The following is a 13,932-nucleotide window of genomic DNA, read 5'->3' as shown; positions in this document are numbered from 1 at the left end:
GTTGTCCAATGAATCCAGCCCGTCGCCTGACTCTAAATTCAGGTCTTGAGTGATATCCTCCCCTCCGCGGGTATCCGGCTTGGAGGGGTCGGGAATCCGGACGTAGCGAGTCCTTAAGATAGACGAAGGGTCGCCACATTGTCCCTCTACCACGGCAACATGATGGGTGACTTGAGGAGAGTTAATCTCTCTCAGATCGGTTTTAGGCCCAATCTGGTCGTAATCCGTAGCGACTCCCAGGGCGGCGAAGTGATCCAAGAGCTCGTTTATGGAGGAAAGCTCCATTGGGTCTAACTGCTTGGCAAGTTCCGAACTGACATGAAGATTGTTTTCGATGGCTTGAGAGGTCATCGTCGGCGCAGAAGCCGAACAGACGGTCATAAGAAAACCGCCTAGCCGGAGGGTTTGGCCGACAGCCAAAGCTCCCTTAGCAACGGTGCCGTCTTTAAAGACGGGGCGAGGCATCCTTTCTGATGGCGACGACACAGAGGAACTCTCAATGAAAGCACCAATGTCAGTGTCAAAACCGGTGGATCTCGGGTAGGGGGTCCCGAACTGTGCGTCTAGGCCGGATGGTAACAGGAGGCAAGGGACACGAAGTTTTACCCAGGTTCGGGCCCTCTCGATGGAGGTAAAATCCTACGTCCTGCTTGATTAATATTGATGATATGGGTAATACAAGAGTAGATCTACCACGAGATGAGAGAGGCTAAACCCTAGAAGCTAGCCTATGGTATGATTATTGATGTGTATGTTGTCCTACGGACTAAAACCCTCCGGTTTATATAGACACCAGATAGGGTTAGGGTTACATAGAGTCGGTTATAATGGTAGGAGATCTGAACATCTGTATCGCCAAGCTTGCCTTCCACGCCAGGGAAAGTCCCTTCCGAACACGGGACGGAGTCTTCAATCTTGTATCTTCATAGTCCTGGAGTCCGGCCGAAGGTATAGTCCGGCCATCCGAACACCCCCTAATCCAGGACTCCCTCAGTTGCCACCAAAGAAAACAACACGATCAAGTCGAAGATGAACTCCATGTTGAAGAGGATCAGCACACGCAGAAGTCGTAGAGATGCACCAGGCGGAGGGTAACAAGATCACCGCCGCATGAATGAGCACCGTTGCAAAAGCCAGGCCAGCCAAGTCAAGGACAGAGGAGAGACCGCCATCTCTCCTCACACTTTGCCGCAGGGGAGACCTTACCTCCACTTGCACCAACACTGGAGCACCATCACCGGCCAGCAAGCCCACATCGTCGCTGGACAGCGAACCACAACAACGGGAGTGGGAAGGCGTCCTCAAACCCACCACCCTTGGCATCCTGCATGAAACACTACTCGAAGCACATCCACATCCCTCCCCCATCCCAAGGTGGCGTCTTCAATAATATCATGACGCTGGAGCGCCGTTGTCGCCCGGCCGCACGTGGCCAAGGTTTTCACCTGGGATAAGGAGATGCGGGACGTGGGGGAAAGGGGGGGTCGAACACCCCCACAGGAGGGAAACCTGGGTCGGGGCCATCGTCGGCATCGTGGTCAATGGGAGGTCGACCAGGGGTTTCCCTCCTCCCAGGTCATCCCCAACCACACCCACATGCCGGACCAAACATGGGACTCGGAGACGGCTGGATCCGCAGCCGGCAAGGACAGATGAAGCCGAGACAACGTGCCAGGATCCAAATCTGGCACCAAAAATGCTACACACATGGCTGTTACGGGCTTTTCAACTACTACTCTTCAGCCCCCCTGATTTTCACCCAGGGTAGGGCCCCATCCTACTCCTTAATCCTATCAAAAACTGGCAAGTCACTATCACCCCGCAAACGCCCAGTAAACGTCTGTTGATGTAGCAAAGCCGATCTGGCACAACCACTAGAGCAGACCACGCCGCGCAGAGCCACTACTGGCCACGCGACTGGGAGGGCCAACCAACACACGCAACACCACTCGCCGGACGAGCTCAACACCGCCTTCGCACCCAGGGCCGCCACCCTGGAGTACCAGAGCTCCCCAGCAAGACGTAGGACAGCAGAGACCCCGCCGCCACCTTCATCGGCAGCCTCGCGGGGACGCCGGCATCCTCCTCGTGTGGCGGCGGGGAGCGTAAGGAGGCAGGTAAAGGGTGAGGGGGGACTATCTATGATTTACAGGAGAAGACGCCTACACTGCATGATTGCTCGCTGGATGCCAGGTTAGATCATGATTACAGATTACGCCGGTGCATCTCTGATCTGTCCCGGGGAGAAAGTAGAGTAAAATACACCGAGCATGTACATACGCCCATTTTCTCTGTGATCGAGCTCCCCTTTCCTGTAAGCCGACACGCCGAAACAGGGCGCCGGAAAACACTGAGTACTGCACCCCTGCACCGCACAGACATCTCGATCAGGACAATTCTTAAGCGCTAAACAATAACTAATGACCCGGTGGCAGAGCGGTACCTTTGCGTACGTGTCCAAACTTTTCATGCATGCACTGCATCTGAACGAGGGAAAATGTAGTCTACTCCAGATTGTTTAACGAACCACACAACCGTTAACACATCCCCGTTCTCAACCTTTAAATATGCAGCTACCCTCGTGGTCACGTAACAAAATGAAACTTACTCCATGCCACTTTGCTTGATCCGATTTAATTACTATATACGACTCGCATACGTGGCCTGGACTTGTGTACGTACTGTACGTTAGCACAGATCAATCATGCTAGAGGATGGATTCTGAGACAAGGCCAGCCAGCCAGGGCATCGATCGCTTGGAAAGCCGGTCTCGGCAACGTGCAGGCACATGACCACTGAGTACCGACGGGCCAACCCACCCCACACGGGAAGCGTACGCAAAAGCGCGCGGCGCGCTTCCGGCTTCTCCAAGGTACCGCACCGCACAAGACGAGACCTCGACATGTTGCATGCATGCAGTGACGCGCAAAGCTCACCTTGCAAACTAAATTAGGGTACGGGAAAAGCCGTGGTGCCATGTGACCTGCACTGCACAGGTCGGTGGCAGCTCCCTCTTAACTGCCGGCGGTCAAAAAATTTCTCTATTCATGCTTCGTTCGTGTCGTGGTGAATGGTTCGCCGGCGCGGTTCGTTCGGCCGGCCGGAGGCGTTTAGCGTGTTCCCGTGTTTCGTCCGGGATGGGCGCCGGGCCTGTGGCATTAAACCACTGCTGTTTTTGTAGGGCGTGTGTGTGTGTGTGTGTGTCCCATAGGCCATAGCCTTATGATTGCACGGCACAGGGATTGGATTCCGGCAGCTGGATGCATGTAATTACTACTCCCTTCATTCCAGCTAACTTTAATACAAAGTTGGGTTATCTATTTTGAAACGGAGGGAGGATATATGATGGTCTTTTGGTTAGTCTGGTATCGTATCTTCTAGGCTAGGCTAGCTTGTTTGAAAGCTAGCCGTGTGGTACTACGTCAAAAAGAAAACAGATCACCTAAGCTAGTTCGGGTGCTTCCAATTCCATCATGACTTTGAGGCTGGAATAATGTTGCCTCCAGTTTAGTCATGCGCCCATACTGGAGTGGCCGGTCCTACATGTGTACAGCTGTACCTACGAATTTCTTGAAGGATTGATGCCCTCTTTATAATAAATAATAATAGTTTTTTTGCAAAGCTCTTTCTTTTTACCAGAAAGAATAATCTTAAGAGTTTTTCCCCCGCAAAGACAACTCTTAAGAATTGAAGGGGTAAAATTTAATATAGGTTGGCCCATGAAGAACTTTCTTTGAGGATCTGAAAACTTTCTAGACGCTAAACCGGCCCAAATAAAGCCTGTTGGTTCTATTCATTAGGCAGTTCTCAAAGTTCCCGACGTTCCGTGTAGTCTGGAGCATCGGGAGAAAATCCGTGTGGGCCATGCAAGCATAACTGTCACCGCCTGCGCGTGAATACAAACGTTTTCACTAATGTAAGAAATAAAAAACGCGTGGATACAAACTCCGGTGCAGCTTACGGATCAGCAAAACGCGCGTTGCTGATTCGAAACTAAGAAACGGAGGAGACAACCGCACATCGCTCAACCATAAATTCATGGCCAGCTCCCAGTCATTCTATTTGCAGCACATCAGTCACAGCTCGCAAGAACCTGAATCAAACATGTCCCGGCCATTCCCTCCACTGTTCGTCACACTGGTCCTGCTGCTGCTAACGTCGACCTCGTCGCCGGCCACCGCCGCGGCAGAGATCGCGGAGGCGCCGTCCGCCGTTGGCTGCAGCGGGAGCGCGGAGGCGGCGTCGCGGGTGGTGGCGGAGAGCTGCACGGACGACATCGTCAGGTCCTTCTTCGGCGTGCGCGGCAGCGACCTCTGCTGCCGCGCGCTGGAGACGGCCGGCGCCGGGTGCTACCGCGCGGCGTTCTCCGGCTCCCCGTTCGCCGATATCTACCCGACCATCCTCGGTAACGTCTGCGGCCTCGCCGTGGCTCCCAGCCCCGGGGAGCGGTCGTACTACTAGCCTAATCTCCGGTTGTAACCGAAGTTGAGAAAACGAGATGTAATTATAAGATCATCTGAAATAAAATCGGCTACGTGGTACAAAGTCCAATTCGGTTCCTTTAAAAAGTTCAATCGGAGCACGTATGCAAGACGTATAAAATGGACATCTCCTCCATCGCACGAGTCGCGGTCGCTGACTCACTGCGGGCGTACTTTTCTCTACGTGAAAATGACAGGGTTATCGTCACGGAGAAAAAGAACGGGAAGACGCAGCGCCAGCGCAAAAGCGTGGCAAAGACACATCCACTTCAGATCGGCCACGGCCTGCTCTTAAAGGGAAGGGCGCAGTTTACATCGACAAAAACAAAGGAAAAGAAAAGAAAATCCTCCTAGCTGAGGTTGAAGGTGAAATATATGATCTAGAGTAAATCCTTAGTTACTGCTATGAAACTGACCAGTGGATAATGGATCCAGGAATATGAAGAAACGGGGTGAAAAGCAGTGTCCCTGAATCCTAAGCTGTCGGTACATGGTCGAATTCAGTATTTCTCTTTTCCCGAGTTTTTTGGACAATGCTGACTTTGCCGGAACTTTACCTGATCCGAACGCGATTGATGTTACTTCCTTCAGTGGAGCAAGTGGTAACTCAGTGGAGCCGAGGTTTTCTTTTTAATCTCACCAAAAAAAAAAAAAAACTCAGCGGGGAACATCGAGTCTCCACTTAGAACACACGTAGGTTCAGAGATCTGCTCGTGACTGTCTATTTTTCAATACTATAACCGTACCCTTTTCCTCTCTTTTCTGATTCCGGCAGTGGAAATTAATAAGTCGATCTAAATCTCTCGGCTCCGATTTGCCCTTTCTTTGCAGTCATGGCCATGAGCATTAATCAATCAATTAACGCCATGAGCACTGATCGGAGTAGGTTCCATTACCAAAACATTTTCAAACGTTTTTTTTACTTCTTTTGTTATGGTTTAGCACGCTGGACAGAAAGTACGAGACCATCGTGAATCATCCATTTACTAGTGCAAAGGTTTCCGAACAAGGATTGACATGGCCATAGAGCTAGAGCACCACGCATGGCGATAAGCAACAGCGATCGGGAGTATGAGGGCGCGTTTTGTCCGCATAAGACCTAACCAGGGCCGAGTGAGAAGTTTTCCTTTGCAGTAGAGCAAAGGAGATTTGGACAAGGCTGGGGATGAATGATATCATTGATAAAGCTTGCAAGGTTGACCTTGCTGGAGAGACGGTGCTGGAATACCTATTACTTCTGCCAGACCAAGATTTGAGGACAATAGGTCATCACAATGTGCGTGAAATGATTGCTGTTTCAGTATGGTATCTATGATGGAAAAGACGGAAGTTAGTGCACAAGGAGACAACTCAGAATGCACTTCAGATTTCGATGGAGATTCTAGCCCTTACGTCAAACTTCGTAAATGCATCATCCCCTAAGGCTACTATGAAAAAGGGGGGTTGGTCATGTCCTCCTAGGGGTTTTGTGAAGCTTAACGTTGACGCTTCTTTTGACCATGACCTACTCAGGGGCACGATGGGGACGGTTTTGAGAGATGAAAAAAGTAGGTTTATCGCGGGAGGAAACAGGAAGATTGACTATTGCGAAGATGTGTTGATGGCGGAAGCCTCGGCTCTTAAATTTGGTATAACATTGGCGCAAAGGGCGGGATGTAATCGCCTTATTATTAACTCGGACAACCTGGAGATGATTGATACCATGAAGAACGGAGGACAGTCGGCGGGAGCGGCGGCGGCAATTTTCGACGACTGTTTTCATTATGCTTGTGGCTTCGTTGCTACTAGATTCGAACACTGTAACAGAGAAGCAAATAAAGTAGCTCATAAGCTTGCGAGTTTAGCTAGATTTTCGTTGATTTCTGATTGGTTTGAGGAACCTGTAAATGAAATTGTAATGACCCTCACAAACGATGTACTTGCTATCTCTAATGAATAAAGTTTTTGTTTATCTCAAAAAAAAAGGCCCGAGTGAGGAGAGTTTGAGCTTTTTGGTTGGCCTGAATACACTGCTCAGCCTGCATCGCACGAACTTTGAAGCATCCTCAAACTAGGCCCGCGAGCTACGCTCGAATCAACAGTTTCTCGCGAGCCAGGCCTGAGCCAGGCACGTGGGCGACGGGGGCTGCACGCGAGGAGCCACCCTCGAGAAGTCGCGTTGCTTCCCGAAGCGCCGCAGTTATTATACTTACCTTCCCTCACCGCTCGCTCTCCCCTCTCCCCACTCTCACCGACGGCGGCGTGCAGCAGATCAAAGAACAACAAGTAGACCACCAGCCACCTTCACCGGCATCCGCAATAGCACTTCGGCAATGGTGGTAAGTTATCCCCCCAACCCTCCTTGCCTACTACATCGCATTCGATTCGAGTTTCGATTCGATCCGTGTTAGGGAAACGGGGAATCAGGGTAAACACCATAAAAGCGACCATAACATCGACATGACTACCGGGACATATGTGAAGTTTCAGATCCGGATTGAGTACAATAGTAATGGGGATTAGGGTTCATCTTACATAGTACGCACAGATCTTAGCATCGGGCACCCTGGAGGCGATTGGAGCGGCGGGTGGCCTTGGTCTTGGTCTTCTCTTGCACCACCGTCTCTTCTTCCTCGCTGGATTCCACCTCGATTGGTATTCTTCGGTTTCCTGGCTCCGGCGCCCTCACAATCATTGCCACCGCATCCTCTTCTTCCTCTTCCGTAGGCACAATTTTTGTGGTGAAGTACACATCGGCACGATGGTCATGAGGACGCCGGTACTGTATGTACTTGGCCCACTTTGCTCTCTGTCCAGCGTCGCCGTTTTCAGCCTGATTCATGGCCCAGCGAAGTATGTTGACTGACATACGTCCTTCTTTTTTTAATGAAATATGTCTGAATTGTAATGAATGTGTTTTGGTTTATTTGAAAATCAGCCAATTTGCATGAATTACCTCAGGTATGTTTAAATCCGCTTTGAGTTGTACATAGGTAACCTTGGATGGCCGCCTTTCATATCCGTGTTCATGAACTGATCACTTATCTCCGAACGAATGCATGAGTAAAAAAAGGTAATTTTGCAGATGGGCGTTCCGCGTTCGAGATGCCCTTAAGGAGCAATAGAGGAATAGTAATTCATTTTCATGCAGGATTCTTGTCACTTCGCAGTCCCATGCAGAGACCAAACAAATTTCTGGAAGTCTCGGGCTTCACGGGCTTAATTAACTAACTATCTACTCCCTCCGTTCCATAATATAAGAGCATTTTTAACACTACATTAGTGTAAAAAATATTCTTATATTAGAGTACCTCGCTTTCTAGAATTTTCCACGCCCATGTGCCCAGCGTAGAAAATTCTCACTTTAGCCCCATCTCATCAGACCCCTGGCTCGTCCGCATCCAAAGATTGATCAAAAGCGCCATTAGATTGTCCGTAATCTGACCCGCAAAAAAAAAGATTGTCCATAATCTAATCTGAAACTGCGCTCGCAACAACACGTAGGCCCCACTACGTGGCGTGCCGGGGTTGGCTTTTACGCACTGGATCTTATCGGCTCCGTGGAAGCAGACGCCGTAGTCGGTCCCACTTGCGGTGGGCCCGCCGGATCGAACGTCTTCGGCCCCACACTCTTTTTACCGGCGCGTCTGCGGGCGGCTCGTTGCATCAGGGATCGCAAGCCGATCGTGGCTCGGCTTTGCTACGGCTCGGGTGACCACTCATCGGTGAGGAAGCTCTCGTTTTCTTGGCAATGGAAGGAAGAAACCCCAGAAAATGCTACCGCGTGTTGTTGCATGCGCTTCGCATCGTCTGTAGGCGATAGGGGTCACACACACCAAGGGCTCCGTCTCGGACTGTGGGACGAACCCTGGACGGCTGGGCTCAAGGGGCTGGTCGGCGGAATGGCCTAACCTAAAATTCAATGCACAGTACAAACGCAGAGTATGCACAATATTTGTTATCATCGTTTTTCCATTTCTTTTTTTTCCACGAGGGTAAAGAGTTTTATTCCATAAGAACAGGGTTACAATCGAGAGGCAAGAGGCAAAAGTTTCTCTATGCACGGTGGTCCACGATGTAACCATACTGCAGTCACGCTTTGTCGATATAGTATGATTTGACAGAACATGACTGGGCATAAATGTATGATGCTACTATCACTTTTTCAACATGGAAATATATTTTTTACCTCGTCATATTAATTAAAATGAATACCCACAAAAAAATAGTTAAAAAGAAGTTTCGGTTGATTTTTTTACAAACGGCGAGCCCAAACTGACCACTCTCGCCGTATTAAAGATCTCAAGTGCTTCGGTCGGGTAGACCCAATGAAGACCTAAGATCTCCAGCTCGAGCTTCCCAAGATTATTGTTGGCGTGATGGGGATGTTAAGAAAAAAGGAATATTTTGCTTGTTCCGAATTCCCAAAGCACAAGTATGAACGAAGAATGCAGGCGTTCTACGACTAAACACATGCGCTTAGCTTCAAACTATCTAGCCAAACAATCTAGTTTGCTTCAACCCTTTAACTACAAAATAGTTCAAAGCAACAAGATAGTTTGCTTCAGTCCTTTAATTTTAAAACTATCTACCGGTAAGGGCATCTAGTGTCCCCTTGTGAATTTTGAATGATTAACTACAAAAGGGATCTTGTGTGTCCGATTGAGAATTTTGAATGATTAACTACAAAAGGGATCTTGTTTCGTTTTTAGGTCTGTTTTTTGGGTTCATTTAGGGTTTTGTCTTGCTCGGGAAGATGAGGTGGCGGCGGCTGTCGGAAGATAGAATAAATCCTTCGGCCTAGCATCCGTTCTGGTGACGTGTTTTGTGACCACGAAGGGCGTGTGGAGGTGTGTCTCCGGTGGATCTCGCGTGATTTGGTCGATGCTAACCTTCGTTGGATCTGTTTGGATCCAATCTTTGTTCTTCTTCGTCCGTATGTCTATAGGTTGGATCCTTTTGATCTATATTTCTCTTCATCGGGGACGGTTTTGTTCTAGTACGCAGATCCTGTGGGGCCTTAAAATGATGACTTTCCCACTATCTACTACAACATGTTTAGGCCGACTCTGGTGAGGGAGGAGCGACGGTAGCGATGCGGCTTCAACTAGTTCCAATGCTTGTAGTCGTCGCTATCTGGTCTACGAACATGGATGCATTTTTTGTTATTTCTGTGTTCTCTGTATTATCATAGCATGACGAATAAACCGGAAGTTTTCTAGAAAAGAATACAAAACAGTATAAAAATAATAATATGTTTGTAAGTATACACTTGTGAAAATGAACCTCGGGATTTGGGGTGATGACCCTTAAAAATATTGTGAGAGCATTGAAGTCTTCGGAACGCCCATTGAAAAATTGAAAGTTGTTTTATAGACTTTTCGTTCTAGTTTCTTTATTCCTCATTTGAGTGGCAAGACAAACTGTACTATTAAGGAGAAGCTAAGTGAAAGCAAGAATGAAGTCTTCGCGTCTCGTGTGTGCTTAGTCAAACCTAATTCTTATGTGGGCGAAGACTTGAAAATCTCCTTCGAAGTGAGTTATTTAGTTTCACTGTCGAAGTTAATTCTTCGGGACACACAAGTTGATTGTTTTTTTGAGGTAGCTAGGTTTAAATTCCTCGCTGATGAATTTTATATGATTTCAAAACAAATGATAAAATAACCATGTGATTAGAGGAGAATACATAAGATAATAACATAGATTGTTCACAAAATAGACTAACTCTTATAAAATTTATAATACTTACCCCAAAATCTTGAACTTTGTACCACCCAAACAAATTCCGGCGACCATTGAATCTTTTCTACTTCAAGAAAATTCTACAGCTTGCTTTAACACCTATAATGACAAATATGAATTAAAACCATCATTTCTCATGTAATAATATTACTTTTGCATTATCTTTAGCTATTTAAGGCTAAACAATGAAAGAATATATGTATGTTGTCCAAAATTAATTGGAATTGGCATTAAGTCATAATATTGGTACAATATCTTATAATAAAAATCTTATAAAATACACCTATACAAGGTAAATAATGACTGATCACCAAGTGAACTATCTCCGATAATATCTAAAGTATGCACACACACTTTTGAAGTACTCACTTGAGCTCATTTTCACTATAAATTCTATGCACTGCTTGGATTAATATTTGCAATGATAAATGCAAATTAAAATCACAAATTATATGTAATAATCTATATTTAGCATTTCCCCAACTTTTCTAGAAAAAAATAAATAATAAAAACAAAAGGTGTGAAAAGAAATCACAATATATCCTAATATTAGTACATGAGTTTTTCATTAATAAGCATACAATTTCTCCAAAGTTGAAAACCCCACTTGCTTAAAAATGACCATTTTTGGCCTACATATAGCTATTTTTTTCAACCAATGAGCAAATCTAGCTTTTCTAAAAAAGTCAAGTAATTCTACATACATGTATTGTACAAATTGGTAAAGTTTTTAGCTCAATTGGCCCATTGTTTTTTATCCTTGGTCAATTCATTGATTAAGGAAAATTTTGATATTGTTCTTAATTAATTAAAGATAAATGCATGTCACATACATTTAACATGTTTCAATTACATTGTTCATCAGAAGTAAACACAATTCACCGGGTCTAATACATTGTTAAAAAAATATTACATTTCCACAACTACAAATTCGGCTTCTTGTCCCTCCTTATGTTTTTGGAGACCCAAGAATCATCGAGTGGTATGGATGCCTTCTTGCTTCTCCTTATGTGTTCGGAGATTATGTTTTCGGAGGCCAGAGAATGGTCAACTAGAGAATAATAGAATAATGAAAGTGGCATGGATGCCTTCGTACTGCCTACAACACTTTCAACCATTTTATCAAATTCATGACATTGAGAGAATTGATCAAATCCAACATCTTGCTGCTGCTATTAATCAAGTTGGTCGAATCCATCATATTAGTGTTGATATTTATCATGTTGGTGAAATTGATCATCTTGGTGCTAACATTATTCATATTGGCAAAGTCACCATCTTGGTGCTTAAGTTCACCAACAACAAACCACTCTTGCTCTCTTTCTCCATAGGATAAGGATCATCTCCATTCACCTAAGCATCTTCCTCAGCGGGAGCATCTTCCTCAACCAGAGGTTCATTTGCATTCACCTCAATGGGTACTTCATCACCTTCGAGGTCCCATGTGACATCCATTTTTCAAACCCTCTTGACATGGCCAAGTCCCCCAGAATGCTTTTGCATTTGTTTCTCCTTGCTCCTAATTAACACAGAAACCTTTTCATGCGAGGTTTTGATGCTTTGCTTCATAGGCCTTCCAGGTGTCTTCCTAAGTATTGGATGTTTAGTTCTGAACCCTAGACCTACAACTTCCTCATCTTTAAAAATTCCATACCACATGTGCTTGTAATCCATCTACAAATAACACTTGTTGGTATTTGATGACCAACAAATTTCCTTGAATAAACAATTCTTCTGAAGGCTATGTTCCCCATTATGCTCTGGGAGAGGTTGAGACGTTTTAGCAAGGGATGTTTATTCCCCATCTTAATGCTGTGTAAAAATTTCATACCAAGATCATGTTCCAGTAAAAAAGAATAAATTCCTACACTGGGCGCAAAAGTTTCTGCTTTTGCACAGAATCAATTCTACTATCATACAAATCATCCCAAAGGCTTTACTTGGCACAAACACTAATTAAAAGATAAAAACACAATCATTATATTAGCAATAATCATGTCATCACACCAAAATGGAAATTGAAAATTGCAAATAAGATAAACATTGGGTTGCCTCCCTATTGGGAAATGTTGAAGGAAATATGCCCTAGAGGCAATAATAAAGTTGTTATTTATATTTCCTTATATCATGATAAATGTTAATTATTCATGCTAGAATTGTATTAACCAGAAACTTAGTAGATGTGTGAATACATAAACAAACAGAGTGTCCCTAGTACGCCTCTACTTGACTAGCTCGTTAATCAAAGATGGTTAAGTTTCCCAGCCATGGACATGTGTTGTCATTTGATGAACGAGATCACACAATTAGAGAATGATGTGATGGACAAGACCCATCCGTTAGCTTAGCATAATGATCTTTTAGTTTTATTGCTACTGCTTTCTTCCTGACTTATACATGTTCCTCTGACTATGAGATTATGCAACCCCCGAATACCGGAGGAATACCTTGTGTGCTATTAAACGTCACAATGTAACTGGGTGATTATAAAGATGCTCTAAAGGTGTCTCCAATGATGTTTGTTGAGTTGGCATAGATCAAGATTAGGATTTGTCACTCCGCCTATTGGAGAGGTATCTCTGGGCCCTCTCGGTAATGCACATCACTATAAGCCTTGCAAGCAATGTGACTAATGAGTTAGTTGCGGGGTGATGCATTACGAAACGAGTAAAGAGACTTGCCAGTAACGAGATTGAACTAGGTATTGAGATACTGACAATCGAATCTCGGGCAAGTAACATACCGATGACAAAGGGAACACCGTATGTTGTTATGCGGTTTGACCGATAAAGCTCTTCGTAGAATATGTAGGAACCAATATGAGCATCCAGGTTCCGCTATTGGTTATTGACCGGAGATGAGTCTCAGTCATGTCTACATAGTTCTTGAACATGTAGGGTCCGCATGCTTAATGTTCTGTGATGATTTGTATTATGAGTTATGTGATTTGATGACCGAAGTTTGTTCAGAGTCCCGGATGAGATCGGGAACATGACGAGGAGTGTCGAAATGGTCGAGGCATAAATATCGATATATTGGAAGGCTATATTCAGACATCGGAAAGGTTCCGAGTGATTCAGGTATTTTTCGGAGTACCAGAGAGTTACGAGAATTCATATTGGGCCTTAATGGGCCATACGGGAAAGGAGAGAAAGGCCTCAAGGGTGGCCGCCCCCTTCCCCATGGACTGGTCCAAATTGGACTATGGAAAGGGGGCGTCCCCTTCCTTCCTTCTCCTTCTCCCTTCCCTTTTTCCTATTCCATGTGGGAGGTGGAATCCTACTAGGACTAGGGAGTACTAGTAGGACTCCACACTTCGGGCGCGCCCTATGAGGGCTGGCCTCCTCCTCCCTCCATCCTTTATATACGTGGCCAGGGGGCACCCCATAGACACACAAGTTGATCATTGATCACTTATCCATGTGTGTTGCCCCCCTCCACCGTAATCCACCTCAGTCATATCGTCGTAGCGCTTAGGCGAAGCCCTGTGCCAGTAGCTTCATCATCACCGTCATCACGCCGTCATGCTGACAAAGCTCTCGCTCGACAGTCAGCTAGATCGAGAATTCATGGGACGTCACCGAGCTGAACGTGTGCAGATCGCGGAGGTGTTGTACTTTCGGTACTAGGATCGGTCGGATCGTGAAGACGTACGACAACATCAACCGCGTTGTCATAACGCTTCCTCTTACAGTCTATGAGGGCACGTGGACAACACTCTTCCCCTCTC

At 46.0% G+C, this 13,932-nt stretch overlaps 1 protein-coding gene across 1 annotated transcript; it reads left to right on the top strand.

The window, feature by feature from the left end:
* The first annotated feature begins 3,806 nt into the window (after positions 1-3,806).
* Positions 3,807-4,541, top strand: LOC123107062 (uncharacterized). Its single transcript, XM_044529069.1, has one exon. The coding sequence runs from the start codon at positions 4,039-4,041 to the stop codon at positions 4,459-4,461; it is 423 nt and encodes a 140-aa protein (XP_044385004.1). The 5' UTR covers positions 3,807-4,038; the 3' UTR covers positions 4,462-4,541.
* Positions 4,542-13,932: the final 9,391 nt, after the last annotated feature.

The sequence above is a fragment of the Triticum aestivum genome, chromosome 5A (assembly GCF_018294505.1).
Source record: "Triticum aestivum cultivar Chinese Spring chromosome 5A, IWGSC CS RefSeq v2.1, whole genome shotgun sequence".
NCBI classification, from domain to species: Eukaryota; Viridiplantae; Streptophyta; class Magnoliopsida; order Poales; family Poaceae; genus Triticum; species Triticum aestivum.
This window is presented reverse-complemented; position numbering and strand designations above follow the sequence as displayed.